The sequence below is a fragment of the Chiloscyllium punctatum genome, chromosome 49 (assembly GCF_047496795.1).
Source record: "Chiloscyllium punctatum isolate Juve2018m chromosome 49, sChiPun1.3, whole genome shotgun sequence".
Lineage (NCBI taxonomy): Eukaryota > Metazoa > Chordata > Chondrichthyes > Orectolobiformes > Hemiscylliidae > Chiloscyllium > Chiloscyllium punctatum.
In genome coordinates, this window is record NC_092787.1 from 24,697,049 (window position 1) to 24,712,084 (window position 15,036).

The 15,036-nt window shown below is 43.1% G+C and overlaps 1 protein-coding gene across 5 annotated transcripts in view; it reads left to right on the forward strand.

The window, feature by feature from the left end:
* col27a1b (collagen, type XXVII, alpha 1b) overlaps positions 1–15,036 on the forward strand; it is a 653,616-nt gene that overhangs the window by 384,352 nt on the left and 254,228 nt on the right. For all 5 annotated transcript variants that reach the window (XR_011956099.1, XM_072565909.1, XM_072565908.1 and 2 more), the window contains one exon: positions 488–541. Coding sequence is in view for 4 of the 5 variants with exons in the window: in XM_072565909.1 (XP_072422010.1) it covers positions 488–541 (54 nt within the window). In the remaining variant the exon portion in view is untranslated. The remainder of the gene's footprint in view (positions 1–487; positions 542–15,036) is intronic.

Consider the following 15,036-nt stretch of genomic DNA (forward strand, 5'->3'; position numbering starts at 1 on the left):
TGGTTGTGGGGGCATAGGGAGTTGTTAGGCTAAAATTTCAAATTTTGCAGTTGATATAAAACTTGGAAATGTAGTAAACTGTGATGATTAGAGATGTGTCGAGGACCATAGATAGTCCAGTGAAATTGGGGCACATGATTCATGAAATTTGTGAAGCAATGCGTTCTGAAGATAAAAGATAAAAAGTACAGAGTGTTTGGTACAACTTTAAACATTTTACAGTGACAGGTATACCTGAGGGCCCACATACACATCCTTTGAAGGATTAGAGTTAAGTTGATAAAGCAAATGGCTCACACAAATACATAAATTGTTAAAAAATCTCAGCAGGTCCATGGAGAGAACTCAAAGTTAACGTTTCGGGTCCAGTGATCCTCCTTCAAAATGGAAAGCATTTGGCTGCTTGACTTTGTAAATAAAGGCATTGGGTAGTAAAGCAAGGATGTTTTGCTTCACACTTATGAATGATTGTTATTTACATTTTTAGGGCAAAATTGGTGAAAAAGGTCCAGTTGGAATACCAGGACCTCCTGGTCTTGAGGTAAGTCTGAGGTTGTTTCATTAACCGTTGAGATTTAAACTGAGCAAACACTGAATGTGAAACAGAAACCAAATTCTTTCAGGTTTAGTCTTTCTGACATTCTGTTTGAAATGCCTTTTTCTACAAGCAATGTTTTTGTAGCTTCTAAAGTGCGAGTGTAAAACCTACAATATTAAAAATGATGAAATAAGTGTCATGTGGCATGTAAGATAAAGTAGCATTTTCAAAATTGTCCTGAAATGTGAAGCTGGAGACAAGTGCTCACATATAAAACAAACACAGGGCATGTGCTGAAGAAACTCAGCAGGTCTGGTAGGATTTGTGGAGAAATAGAGTTAATATTTTGAGTCTGATAAGAATGTCCTTCAGAACAAGTTACACTGGACTCGAAATGTGAAACTCCACTTCTCGCTCCATAGATGCTGCCAGACCTGCTGAGTTTCTCTGACTTCCTCTGTTTGTTTCACATTTCCAGCATTTGCAGTATTTTATTATTATTATCCATAGTTAAGGTTATCTTTGATGGATGCTTCTGGAGAAATAATCCCGAGCTCCAGCCTAATGCTCGGGGGTGCATGGGTTCAGATCCCACCAGGGCAGGTGGTAAAATTTGAATTCAATTTTAAAAAAGCTACAGTGACCAGAACTGTTGCAAAAAAATGGTTTTCTAATGTCCTGTAGCGAGGGAAATTTGCTGTCCTTAAAGGACATACCCAGAGAGTGGGGAGCGTATGGAATTCTCTGCCACAGAAGATGGTTGAGGCTGAAACATTGAATATTTTCATGAAGGTGTGAGATAGAGTTCTTGGAGCTAAAGGGGTCAAGGGGTATGGGAAGAAAGCAGGAACAGGGGTCTAAGTTAGATGATCAGCCATGGTCATATTGAATAATAGAGCAGGCTCGAAGGGCTGCATGACCATCTGCTCTCCATGTTTTTCGTAATGAACCAGGTTAGTTTATGTGTGAGAGAGACACACACAGACAATCATATTTACAATCATATTTAATTCCAGATTTTTCAAATGTTGAATGCAAACTTCAACCATTCGCCACAGCAGGATTTAAACCCATTTCAAATCTGGTTTCTAATCACCCAAAACACACAGCTCAGCTTCTGATCAAGAGATGCCCTACCAGCAGGTTAATGCTGGGGTGTTAGTAATGCTACTGCAAGCTGTAGATAATCCAGGTTGGCAGGCTGGCATGTGGTGCCAGGTGTTATTCACTGGAGCCTGATCCAACTCCTCTGTCCTTGGCCTGTATGTCCACTTTCTCCTGATCACAGGATGTTACAGTCCAGCAGCAGCTCATTCAGCCAGTTGAGTCTGTACTAGCTCTTCAAACCATTACCTCGTGCCAATTTCCTACCTTTTCCCCTATACCCTGATGCACGACTTCCATCCAAATAATCATCCACTCTGGAATGCCTCAGTTGAACCTGCCATCCCCCACATTTCCAGGCAGTGCGTTCCACACCCTAACTACTCGCTGAGTGAGTTATTTCTCATATCACCCTTGCATTGTTTGCACATCACTTTAAAGATTGGAACTTGTGGAGGTGAAAGGTAGAGAAAATTAAAATGAGAAAGAATTTCAGTTGAAATAATAATGAGTGTGAGGATGTATAACCTGAAATTGTCAGACCAGTAAACAAGGGGATGGTGCATGGTTTGCGGTGTGATCTCAGGCAGCTGCTCCCCCTACTGGACTGTGTTCATCTGTTGAAATGACAAAACCTGAAAAACAGTTCAAATGCCCCATTTTCCTGGATAAAAAAATCCATTAAAATCGTAATTCATGGCAAGATGAATTGGTGTTGAATAGACTTTGGCAAACGAGGAGGCCTTTCATTTTGTTCAGTAAGATCACAGTGGATCTGTACATCAATTACATTTACCTGTCTTTTTGTTTCAAATGCTTGGTCATACTTCCCGATCAAAACTCTACTCATTGTGGCTTTGGGGAGTTTCTGTTGACGAGACACACCCCAAAGATGCTGAAGAAACTCAGCAGGGTGTGGCAGCATCTGGTCTGAAGATTCGAAATTTAATTTATCTGTCTCTGTCTCTGTCTCCACAGCTGCTGTCAGAAGTCGCACAACACCAGGTTATAGTCCAACAGGTTTATTTGAAATCACAAGCTTTCAGAGTGTTGCTCCTTCCCGTTGCTGGACAAACCACTTCACCTGATAAAGGGACATTGCTCTGAAAGCTTGTGATTTCAAATAAATCTGTTGGACTATAACCTGGTGCCATGTGACGTCTGACCTTGTCCACTCCAGTCCAACCCTGACACCTCCACATCATGACCTCCACAGCTGCTGCTAGACTTGCTGTGTTTCTCCAGCATTCCCTGTGCTTGTTTCAGATTCCCAGCGTCTGCAGTATTTAGCTCTTATTCAGTTGCCAGAACAACTGTGGCCCAAAGGCCAAGCCAGACTGCAAGGTTCTTCTACGCTGTGTGTGAGAACGTGCTTACTGCATTCACTCAGCAAAAGTTGACACACAGCCTGGCTCTAGGTTAAGATTCTGCCTCCTCATTTTTCACCACCCCGCCCTCTTCGCCCAAAAAAACTGACAACTTCCTTCATTCTGTCCTCTTCAATCTCTTTGCCATTTTGGACACTCGATCGGATTAACCCTTGACCTTCAACTCCCAGGCCCAATCTGTCTGTACAACTTAACCCTCCAAGTCCCGATTAATTCCTGCCCCCTCCAAAGCCAGCGCATCCTTCCTGAGCTGCCCAGTGCTGAGTGCAGTGACTGGAGATAGTATCTGATCATACATCTAAACAGCACCACTTCCTCCCTGTACATTCTAGTCATATTCTACCCCTTATCGTAATAGCTCTGGCTCAGTGAGTAGCGTACACGCCACTGTATTGGAAGGTTCTAAACCAAGACCTGGAATACAAATGTCTAGGAGGTTACTCCAGTGCAGTAGAGAGGGAGCACTGCACCATTAAAGGTTCTGTCTTTCAGATGAGATGTTAAATCTAGGTCCCATCTGTCTTCTGGGGTAAGAATGAAAGATCCCATGGTCACTGATTTGAAGAAGAGCAGGGCGATTTTCTCCAGTATTTTGGCTGATATTTGTCCTTCCACTAAGTTAGCTGGTCGTTGTCACATCATTGTGTGTGGATCTTGCTATGCACAAATGGGTTGTCATATTTGTTGTCATTACTACATTGACCACACTTCAGAGACTGTACCTCCATAGCTCTTCGACATGTTTGGTGAATGTGAAAAGTGTTAATTAAATGCAAATCTTTGTTTTTGTTTTGTTTGCATTGATTGTTTCCTGTACCTTTCTGGAAATAGCTGCAAGTTTTATCTGTGGATCAGTAATCTCATAGAATCTCTACAGTGTGGAAAGAGGCCATTTAGTCTGTCAAGTCAGCACTGGCCTTCCAAAGAGCATTGTACTCATACCCACCCACATCACCCCGCATTTCCAATGACCAATCCATCATGCCTGGACATCCATGGACACTGTGGTTAATTTAACATAGCCAACCCACCTAATCTGCATATCTTTGGACTGTGAGAGAAGACCAGAGCACCTGGAGCAAATCCACACAGACATGGGGAGAATGTGAGTCTGTGCTGGAAAAGCACAGCAGGTCAAGCAGCATCATTCCTGATGAAGGGCACTCGCCCAAAATGTAGATTCTCCTGCTCCTCGGATGCTGCCTGACCTACTGTGCTTTTCCAGCACCACACTCTCAACTCTGATCTCCAGCATCTGCAGTCCTCGCTGTCTCTATGGGGAGAATATGCATACTCCACACAGTCACCTAAGGGTAGAATCGAACCCAGGTCCCTGGCACTGTGAGGAAGCAGTGTTAACTAGTGAGTCACCGGCAACCTTCCATTAAAATGCAACTTTTAAAATCCACTTTTGTTTGGAGGCAGTGCTGCTAGCCAACAGATCCATGTCCACCAGCAGCCGTGAAGATCAGTTTATCCAGCAGTCAACAATCACATCAATGTTTCAGTACATCAATTTTTCAACCTCTATAATGTAATTGCCCAGGTTAAATACAAAGAAAAACACTGCACGTGTCAAAGACTGAAAGGGGTTACAAAAACAGAACTTGTTGGAGGTCAGGTGAATTGGCCATGCTAAATTGCCCATAGTGTTAGGTGCATTAGTCAGAGGGAAATGGGACTGAGTGGGTTACTCTTTGGAGAGTCGGTGTGGACTTGTTGGGCCAAAGGGCCTGTTTCCACACTGTAGGGAATCTAAGCTAAAAAGTGCAGCAGGTCTGACAGCATCTGCGGAGAGAGAACCCGAGGTGACACTTCCAGTCCAGTGGCTCTTCAAGTAAACAACTGTGACCACACGTAATTCATCACAACAGCAGTTCAAATAATGCAGACCCAAGAGCAGACTGTGCTAGCCCTGACAGCAGGAAGTGTATAAATGCAAGCGACACTCAGCATAATCAGCAACCATGACAGAACTACACCATGTAATGTTGATCAGAATGAACAGAGCGTCAGGACAGAGAACTAAACACAAATGGTGAGATCTATAGTATACAGTATGATGAAAATGAACAGCATTAAACTTTGGAGAAGGGAAATGTTACCAGATATATACACAATTCTGCAAATTACACAATCAAATGTAAGATCCTAACATCTCAATGACTCAAAGACAAGTTCTAAAAATGCAGCAGATCTGATGAAGAGTTACGGGGTGTAGCATTGTTTGCACTTGAAGAATGGAATGTAAAACAGATGTAATGAGTTTTTTCCTAAGTAATTTTAAAATCCATCATGCCAATCCTCTTTGTTGTGTGCATCCTGCATTTTGTTATAATTCAGCTGGACAGTGGGAGAGCAAGAGACTGGATCTGACCCCTGAGCAAAAGATTTGAATCTCGTGCTGTGTTTAAATTGGAAAATTGTTTCCTGAATGCCTCGAACTTTAGTTACTATAGAAACAACCATGTTTATGTTGTGTAGTTAATTCCACATTTACCCTCTTTGTAGTGTCCAGTTGTTTCCTACAGTAATTGTTTTAAAGGGACTGCTCACAATGGGATGAAAAAGGTTTACAGCTGCTGCTGAGAGAATGCTCCTCAGTTTTTATTTATTTAATCATTAGTAGGATGTGGGCATCGCTGGCTGTCCCTAGTTGCACCTTGAGAAGGTGGGCGTGAGTTGCCTTCTTGAACCGCTGCAGTCCACCTGATGTGGATTGACCCACAATGCCCTTCGGGAGGGAGTACCAGGATTTTGATCCAGCGATAGTAAAGGAATAGCAATATATTTCCAAGTCAGGATGATGAGTGGCTTGGAGGGGAACTTGCAGAGGGAGGTGTTCCCATGTATCTGCTGCCTTTGTCCTTCCAGATGGAAGTGATTGGTAGTGGAGCGAGTGGATGTTTGGGGATGTGGTGCCAGTCAAGTGGGCTGCTTTGTCCTGGATGGCTTCAAGGTGCTTGAGTGTTGTTGGAGCTGCACCCATCCAGGCAAGTGGCGAGTATTCCAGCACCCTCCTGACTTGTGCCTTGTAGATGGTGGACAGGCTTTGGGGGGTCAGGAGGTTGGAAATGTACAGTGCAATTATGAGTGGCTCATGGGCTCAATATGCTAGTTTCCAAAATATGTGACGTCTCTGATGATAGTATTGCTTATTTTGCATTAAAGTTGCATTTCTATTGACATACGCAGAGTATATGCTCCAGTCTTCTCTGCATTGTCTTTCTTACAGGAGCTAACATACCCAGTGAGAACTGGGTGTTAAAATCAATTACAAACAAAAACAGAAATTGCTGGAAAGGCTCAGCAGATCTGGCAGATTCTGTGGAGAGAAAGCAGAGTCACGTCCATATGTTCTTCACTTCTTCAAAGAAATGCTTCCTGAAAATCTACAGACCCCTCCCAAGCTGTTCCACCTTTAAGCAGCACATGCAGTCGAGCAAATGGCTTTGCTAACTTGGAATCAAATGAAGAATCCTTCTTGATTTTCTCATCATTCTCCATTTCCTTCGATTTCAAGAGGATTTCCAACCCCTCTTGGATTTTGGTGGATACCTCTGCTGCCTCTTGGGTGACCCAAGTATGTTAGACTTGATAGAAGTGAATTGGTTAGCTCAGTTGGCCAGACCGCTGGTTTTCAATGCAGAGTGATGTTAACAGCATGAGGTTTAATTCCTGCACTGGTTGACATCACCACAAACGGCCTACTGCCTGTGGTGACCTTGAGGTTAAAGCCACCTCCAGCTGTCTCTCTCTAACAGGAGAGCAGCCCTTGGGGACTGTGAGACTCTATCTTACTTGACCCTACAAAGAAACAGTGTGTGTTTTGGCTTGGAGTTCATACTGTTGAGTTTGATCTTGGACTCAGTTCAAACTCACAATATGCCCATTCTCTGTCTTATTGCTAAATAGTATGTTATCCAAGAAACCACACACTGCTTTCATCCCATTTGGTATCTGATCCATGATGCCTTGTAACATTGTAAGAGCAGTGGACAAATCAATTGGTGATCTTCCATAATGATACAATCCTAATATAAATAGGACACTGCTCCTTCCTCTTGCCAGGTAATTCTAATTTTTGTTTTGTTCACTCATATATGGGTGTCTCTGGCTGGCCAACATTTATTTCCCATCCCTAGCTGCCCTTGAAATGAATGGCTTGCTGGGTCATTTCAGAGACTAGCTAAGAGTCACCCACATTGCTGTGGATCAGCCAGATCAGGTGGCCATTGCAGATTTCCTTCTCTGAAGGACATTAGAGAACCAGATGAGTTTTTCTAATAATTGGCAATGGTTTCATGGTCATCAGTAGATTCTTAATTCCAGATTTTATTATTTTGTTAAATTCAATCTCCACTATCTGCGATGTTCACATCCCCAGATCATAAGCTGAATATCTGGATAAATAGTCAGTGATGATACCACCTGACCGTCACCACCTCATTGCAGATATGCACGTGACAAATGTATCTCATTGAACACCTTCTCATTGGCTAAATTAGAAATCAAATCTTCTCTAGTAGACTGTGGATAAGTATAATTTCCAATCCCTTTATTTACCATCTGTTTGTTATCTCCACATGTCCAGATGGACTGCCTTTTGAACAATCACATTAGGGCAGTACTTGTTCTTAACTGCCCCGTTCTCTCTAATCTGTACCATTTCTAACTAGCATTGACAAATGTTGGCTGTAGTTTTGTCTCTTATCTCATCTTCTTGATGCCTGGTCATCCTCATTCAAAGACTTTGCGTTACCTTTGTTCTTCCCTAATGTTAGATGTATTCTGACTGATACCCGTTGTGAATAGCTAGGTTCAGTTGAATCGTGCTTTCTTAAACTAATTTCTTCTCATCAGTTGTTCCTACCAACTGCTATTGATGTTAAGTAATAGAATTCATCATCATATTTCACTTGAACATCTGTCATAGGGAAGGGGCTAGAATCCATTACTTAGACAATCACGGTATAATGAGGCAGAATCACAGTGTTTTGTGAAAGGGAAATCATGTTTATTACATTAGAATGGTTCTTTTTTAACAAATTAGCATGCATGATGGATCGAGGGAAACAGGTAGATGTGGTGTATTCAGATTTCCAAAAGGTGCCACATTAACGGTTGCCACATCAGATAAGAGTGCACAGTACACGGGGTAATGTATTAGCATGGATAAAGGAATGTTCAGGTAACAGAAAGCAGAGTGTAGGGACGGAAGGGTCCTTTTCAGATTAGCAACCTAATCTGTGCAGTGCCACTGGGTGCTCAACTGTTCACAGTCCGGTTTATGCAAGGGAACGAGAATGTGTTGTGGAAAATTGCTACCTAGATAGGTAGGGATGTAGGGAGGAGCTAGAGAGTCTGCAACGAGATATAGACAGGTTAAGTAAGTGGACCAGAACTTTGCAGATGTGATGTACAAAACATAGAGGAGAGCGTTGTACATTTTGGAGGGGAGAGTAGAAAAGCCATACACTAATAAATGGAGAGCAGAGAGGTCCAGGTGCACAGAATGTTGGTCTGCAGGTACAGCCAAGTGATTAGAAGGCAAATGGAACGTTCTCATTTATTACAAGGGGAATGGAATACAAAAGTAAGAAGGTCTTATTGTAGTTGCACAAGTCATTGATGAAACTATATCTGGAATACTGTGTGCAGTTTTAGTCTCCTTATTCAGAAGCAGTTCAGGGAAGGTTTGCACTCAACTCATTCCTGGGATGAAGGGTTTATTTTATAAGAAAATGGGTTGCATCTACATCCATTGGAGTTTAGAAGAATGAGGTGTGACCTTATTGAAATAAATATGATCCTGAGGGGGACTGGACGGGGTGGATACCAGAAGGATGTTTCTTCTTGTGAGGGAGACTAAAATTAGGAGACAATGCTGACAACATCCTGTCAAATGTCCTCTGCAAAAGATGTTGGAGATCACCGCTGTGATTCCAGCATCTGCAGTAACTTGCTCCTGAATCTCCTCTGCACCCTGTCTAGTGCAGTCACATCCTTCTTACAGTGTGGTGATCAGAACAGCACACAGTGCTTCAGCTGTAGCCTAACAAGCTCCACCGTAAGCTATCTGCTCTTGTATTCCATGTCTTGAACAATAAAGACGAGTATTCCAAACACCTTCTTAATCACTTTATCCACCTATCCTGTTGTGGACATGCACACCAAGGTTCCTCCGATCCTCTGTACTTCTTAGGGTCCTACCATTCATCGTGTACTCCCTTGAATTCTTAGTGACTCACAATGTATCACCTAACATTTTTCAGGATTAATTTCCATTCACCAGTGTCCAGCCCATCGATAATCATGCTGTGGTCCAAGGCTTTCCTCCTTGTGTCATCTGTGAATGTACTGGTCATACCTTGTACATTCATGTCTAGATCACTATTGTATGCAACAATGGTGAGACATCTCGCAGAAATCTGAATCCTGAGCTATGCCATTAGAGACCTTCACAAAAACAATCTCTGACCATCACCCTCTGCCTCCTGCCACTGAGCCAACTTTGGATCAAAGTTTCCAAACTGCCCTGTACCCTCCAGGCTCACCTTCTTGATCAGTGTCTAATGTGATACTTTCTCAAAAGTCTTACTGAAGTCCGTATAGACTACATCCAATGCATTACCCTTATCTAAGCACCTAGTCACTTGCTTAGAAAACACAAACAGACCAGTCAGACATGATCTCCCTGACATGACCATACTGACTATCCTTGATTAATTCTTACCTCTCCAAGTGGAGATTAATTCTATCCCTCAGACTTTCTCCACAAGTTTTCTTATCAATTGTCTGTCGTTCCCTGCTTTATCGCTACCACACTTCATGAAGAATGTTACCAGTTTAGCTGTCCTCATGTTCTCTGGCACCTCTCCTTTGCTAGAGAGGCTTTAGAAATGAATGTGAGGGCACTTGAAATCTCCACTCTTGCCTCCAACAGCAGTCTGGGTCTGTGGACTTATCTAACATTAAACCTGCTAATTCCTCCTTCCTCTTTCCACAAATGAAACTGCATCAGAACATTATTTCAACGAGCCAACACACACTGCAGCACAGAGGAATTACGCAGAGCAGAGGAAAATCACCTATACAGTGCATTTTAAAAAAACAGTACCCAATGACCACAGTCTGCCGATATCTCAGCAACAACCCCAAAAAAAGCAGACAAAACACGTCCAGAAACTCTAGCTACTCTCCCCTACATCAAAGACATCTCAGAAATGACTGCCAGACTACTCAGACCCCTTGGCATCATGGTAGCCCACAAACCCACCAAGTCTAAAACAGCAGCTAATGAACTTGAAAGACCCTAGTACAGACAACAAGCAAAACTAATGTCATTTACAAAATATCATACTCACCAGGATCAGAGTGTTCCATTCTTTTCCCTTCTTGCCATCTCCGGGAGGGCAAAGCCATGCACTGTATTTACCAACAGTAACTGGGATTCCTTCTCATGAGTAAGGTCATATAACCTAATCGAATAACACATAAGACTCTATAAAGACAACAAGCAAAATGAACGTCATCTACAAAATACCTTGCAAAAACTGTAATAAACACTACATTGAACAAACAGGCAGAAAACTAGCCACCAGGGTACATGAACATCATCTAGCCACAAAAAGACAAGACCCTGTCTCACTATTATCCTTACATACAGATAAGGAAGGACACCACTTTGACTAGGACAACACATCCATACTAGGACAAGCCAAACAGAGACACACACGAGATTTCCTAGAAGCGTAGCATTCCAACCAGAACTCTATCAACAAACACATTGACTTGGATCCCATTTACCACCCCGTGAGATAAAGAACAGGAAATGACATTACCCCCACAGGAAATGACATCACCAACCAAAGGAAACCCGGACATATAAATAGAAAGCAAGAAACACCAGCAGTGCTTCATCCGGAGGCTCACCAAAGATGTTACCTAGTATGGTGATGAAATGTATGAAAATGAACCTTCCAGCTCAGTGAGCAAGCCTACGTCTAGAACCTCAACTTGAGCTACAAATCTTCTCAAAACTCGCTACCTCCTCCCTCTCAATTGTCATTTGTTCAACTACATTAGAATCATAGAATTCCTACAGTGCAGAAACAGGCCATTTGAGTCTGCACTGACATTCTGAAGAGTATCCCATCCAGACACAGATCCACACCCTATCCCTGTAATTCCACATTTCCAATGGCTAATTCACCTAGCCTGCACACTATAGACAATTTAGTATGGCCAATCCACCTATGCTGCACATCTTTAACTGTTGGAGGAAACTGGGGCATCCAGAGGAAACCAACGCAGACAGGGAGAGAATGTGCAAACTCCACAAAGACAGTTGCCTGTGGCTGGAATTGAACCCAGGTCCCTGGCGCCGTGAGTGTGCTAACCCACTGAGTGAAACCCTAGTCACTGTCCTCTTCCCTAATTTTCTGTAAACTGCCCCCAAACACAGTTTAAGGGCAATTAGGGACATAACAAATGCTGACCTTAGCAGAGATTACCATATCCCATAAAAGGCATAAAGAAAAAATGCTGACCAAACATTTGGTCAAAGCAAGAGGTCTTAAGGAGCAACTTTGCAAAAGAAATGAGGGGAGAGACCCAGAGAGGGAGTTTCAAAGCTTAGGCAGCTGGTGGTGAAGCGAAAGAAATTGGTGGCAGAAGAGGGGTGTGGAATTGTCGAAGCTGAAGGATCTCGGAGAATTTTAAGATTGGAGGAGGTTTCCCAGATAGTGCAAAATGAGACTATGAAGGGATTTGAAAACAAGGATAAGAATTTCAAAACCGAGACACTGCTGACTGGGAGCCAATGGAGAATAATAATAGAATAATAAAGGGCTGACATCTTTGCGCTCTGAATAAAACTTAGGTCAGTTTTTGGTCTGCCTTATTCTGTTTGATGTTTATGTTGGATTGGAACTAGTAGCAGCTGTTTCTTTATGTCTGTTGTTCTGAATAATGCGATTTAATAAAGGCACTGATTCAGTTAGCAATGATACAGCAATCCAGCTCCTCCATTCCACTCTTCACCAGTGTTCAATAAAAATTAATACAAGATGACAATATTCCCCCGCGTGTGAGAGATAGAGGACTTGATAAGTTTTAATTAAAACTATCTGGTTTGGCAGGCTGACGTAACAGAAAATAATTTATTTTCTGAGCACATTGTTTGAAAGTTAGCTTTCCTTCTCCAAATCTGACCACCCCCCTTCGCCAAATACAATTGAGAGATGTTTAACTCTTTCAGTATGGAAAGATTTTCTTCAACTGCGTTTATATTCTTATTTGTATTCATAGAAGCAGAATACTGACTGAACAGGTTACTGAGCATTCAATTGTTTTCATTTAACCAGATTCACAAACCAAAAGGCAATAGCTAGGCAGCTTTTTAATCTGCAAGGGACTTGAGAGTGGAGTTAAGGCCACAATCAAATCAGCCAAGATCACATGGAATGGGAGAGCAAGCTTGAAGGGCCAAATGGCCTACTCTTTGTGTTTCTGATGTACTTAACATTCTCATATTCAATACGTTATGTTCTAAGCAAAGGTCAGTTAGCTCAGGTGGTTGGGCGGCTAGTTTGCGATACAGCGTGACACCAAAAACATGAATTCAGTTCCCACACCAGCTGGATTACCATGACAGAGCATGCCAGCTGTGCAGTTTCGGCTGGATTAGCCGCGCTAAATTGGCCCATGGTGTCCAGGGATGTGCAGGCTAAGTGGGAAATGCAGGGTTTACAAGGTTGGGCTAGATGTGGAAGATCAGTGTAGACCTGATGAGCTGAATGGTCTGCTTCCACACTGTAGGGGTTCTATGACTCTCCTTGGTAACCTCTTGCCCTTGGCTGAGGCATGGTGACCCTCAGGTTAAACTCATCACTAGCCTCCCGTCTCTCTCTCTCTCTCTCTCTCTCTCTATATATATATATATATATAATAAGAGAGCCCTGTGATTTGATCGTGCTGTAAGGACTTTACTGATGTACAGAGGTTCTACATTGGAATTAGGAGCACTCAACCCCTGGCTATTGGAGGTCTTGTGACACAGTGGGTAACATCCCTGTCTCTCGAGTCGAAGCTCCAAGTCCCACTCTGGGAAGATATGTACATAACACGACGTGACAGTTTGATCATCAAAGTGCAAATCCTTCCACCATATGCAGATGGTAGGAGTGGGTGAGATTCCTGTCATCCCCATGATGGAAAGCACATTGGAGCCTATACCGCCACTGTCCATTGCCCCAGACTGTAGCCGCTTGGACTCTGTTATGAACGGAATCAAAACGTTGGAACTTCCGAGTGAGACTGGGATGTACCTACACCACAAGCACTGTATTGGTTCAACTTGCAGACTCACCACTATCTCTCTCAGGGCAGTTAGGGGTGGGCAATAGACGTTGGCCCAGCTAGCGATGCCTGTGTCCCAAGGGTAAATGTAATAAGCTGTAACACCCGTTCACACAGAAGTCATGCATCCAGATCCCAGCAAAGTGATAATATGCACAAATTGGATAATAACAGTCCTCTGATAGAAACCCCTCACATCTTGCACAATGATTATGAGCACATGTATTATTCAGCTCGAAAAACAGCGGTTTCATGGAGCAGAAATAGTTGCTCGGATTTTCAGCTTCACCTTGTCCAGTCATTCTGTTGCAGGATGTTCCTGGAAATTGGACATTTAATTGTTACAGACTCTGATGTCATGTTCAGTAATGCTGCAAGACATTAGCCGTGTGTTTGCCAACTCGAAGCATATATGCCCAAGTGTGTCCATATGTGTAACAGTGTTTGCTCCACACTTGGTGAACTTACAAAGTAATAGCTGGAAGAATGCCTTTCCAAGCTTTCAAATTACATATGACTAAGCAGCCGTATTAAATTTTTCATTTCTCTTTGTGGCTCAAAGGTCTTTTAGATTTGGGCAATCCTTTATGTATATTTTTAATACTGCGGTGACTCAGAGAGGAATGCAGTCTCGCCCCACATGTGATTTGTTAACAGCAATGTCAACTGTATTGCTCCAGTCAGCATTAGCTGAATCCATGTGGAGGGGAAGAGGTTTCAGCAACCCCAGGCTGTGCCAGAGGAGTGATTTTAATTTGGAACTGGAGCTGGTCTCCAAGCATTATACTTAAGTGACTTGGAGCTAACACAGCAACCCTTTTCTATTGGCCATGCACATGTTTAGTCAGATGCACAGATCCGGTTTCTCCATCCACATGATGTGAGGATACGTTACATCTAGTTACGACGCAGAGGATCGCAACAATCAAACTAGAGCAGGGGACCACATGTAAAACTTGACAGAACAGTGCAGAGGTGAGGCGGTGGCAGAAGGGCATCAGCAAGGTGGTCCCAATGGCAAGAGATGGCACCCGAACAGTGGGTGACTCCAACATTTGGGAGTCCGGAAAAACGGTTGGGCAGCGGCAGTGTGAAGCCTTGAACTGGAGCAACGGAAAACAGCAAGGATGGACTCTCGTTCAGTTATAAAACTCAGAAAGAACGGCGGAGGCTATAAATCAGAAACAATAACAAAATTGCTGGAAAAGCTCAGCAGGTCTGCCAGCGTCTGTGCAGAGAAAACAAAGTTAATGTTTCAGGTCCAGTGACCCTTCCTCAGAACTGCCACATGCGCACACATGCACACGTGCACACACACGCAAACATGCGCACACACCTAGAAACACCCAAGCACAAGCATGCACACACAGGCAAACATCACCCCCTTCCCCCCTCCTAAATTGGAGGCAAGTCAACCTTTGGCCAAAAAAATGGCTAGCTGAAAAATCATTGTGGCCATGTTTTGCCCCAATCCAGTCCCGATCAGGACCCAACTTTGGCCCTAACATCATGTTTCCCACAACTGACCCTGTTTGACTTTGCCGTCATGCTTCTGACCTTTGACCCTGGTGCCATGTTTCCAACCCAATTGGCAAAATCCTGCCTCAGACATCAAAATGATCATTTTCCAATGACATCAGGAGA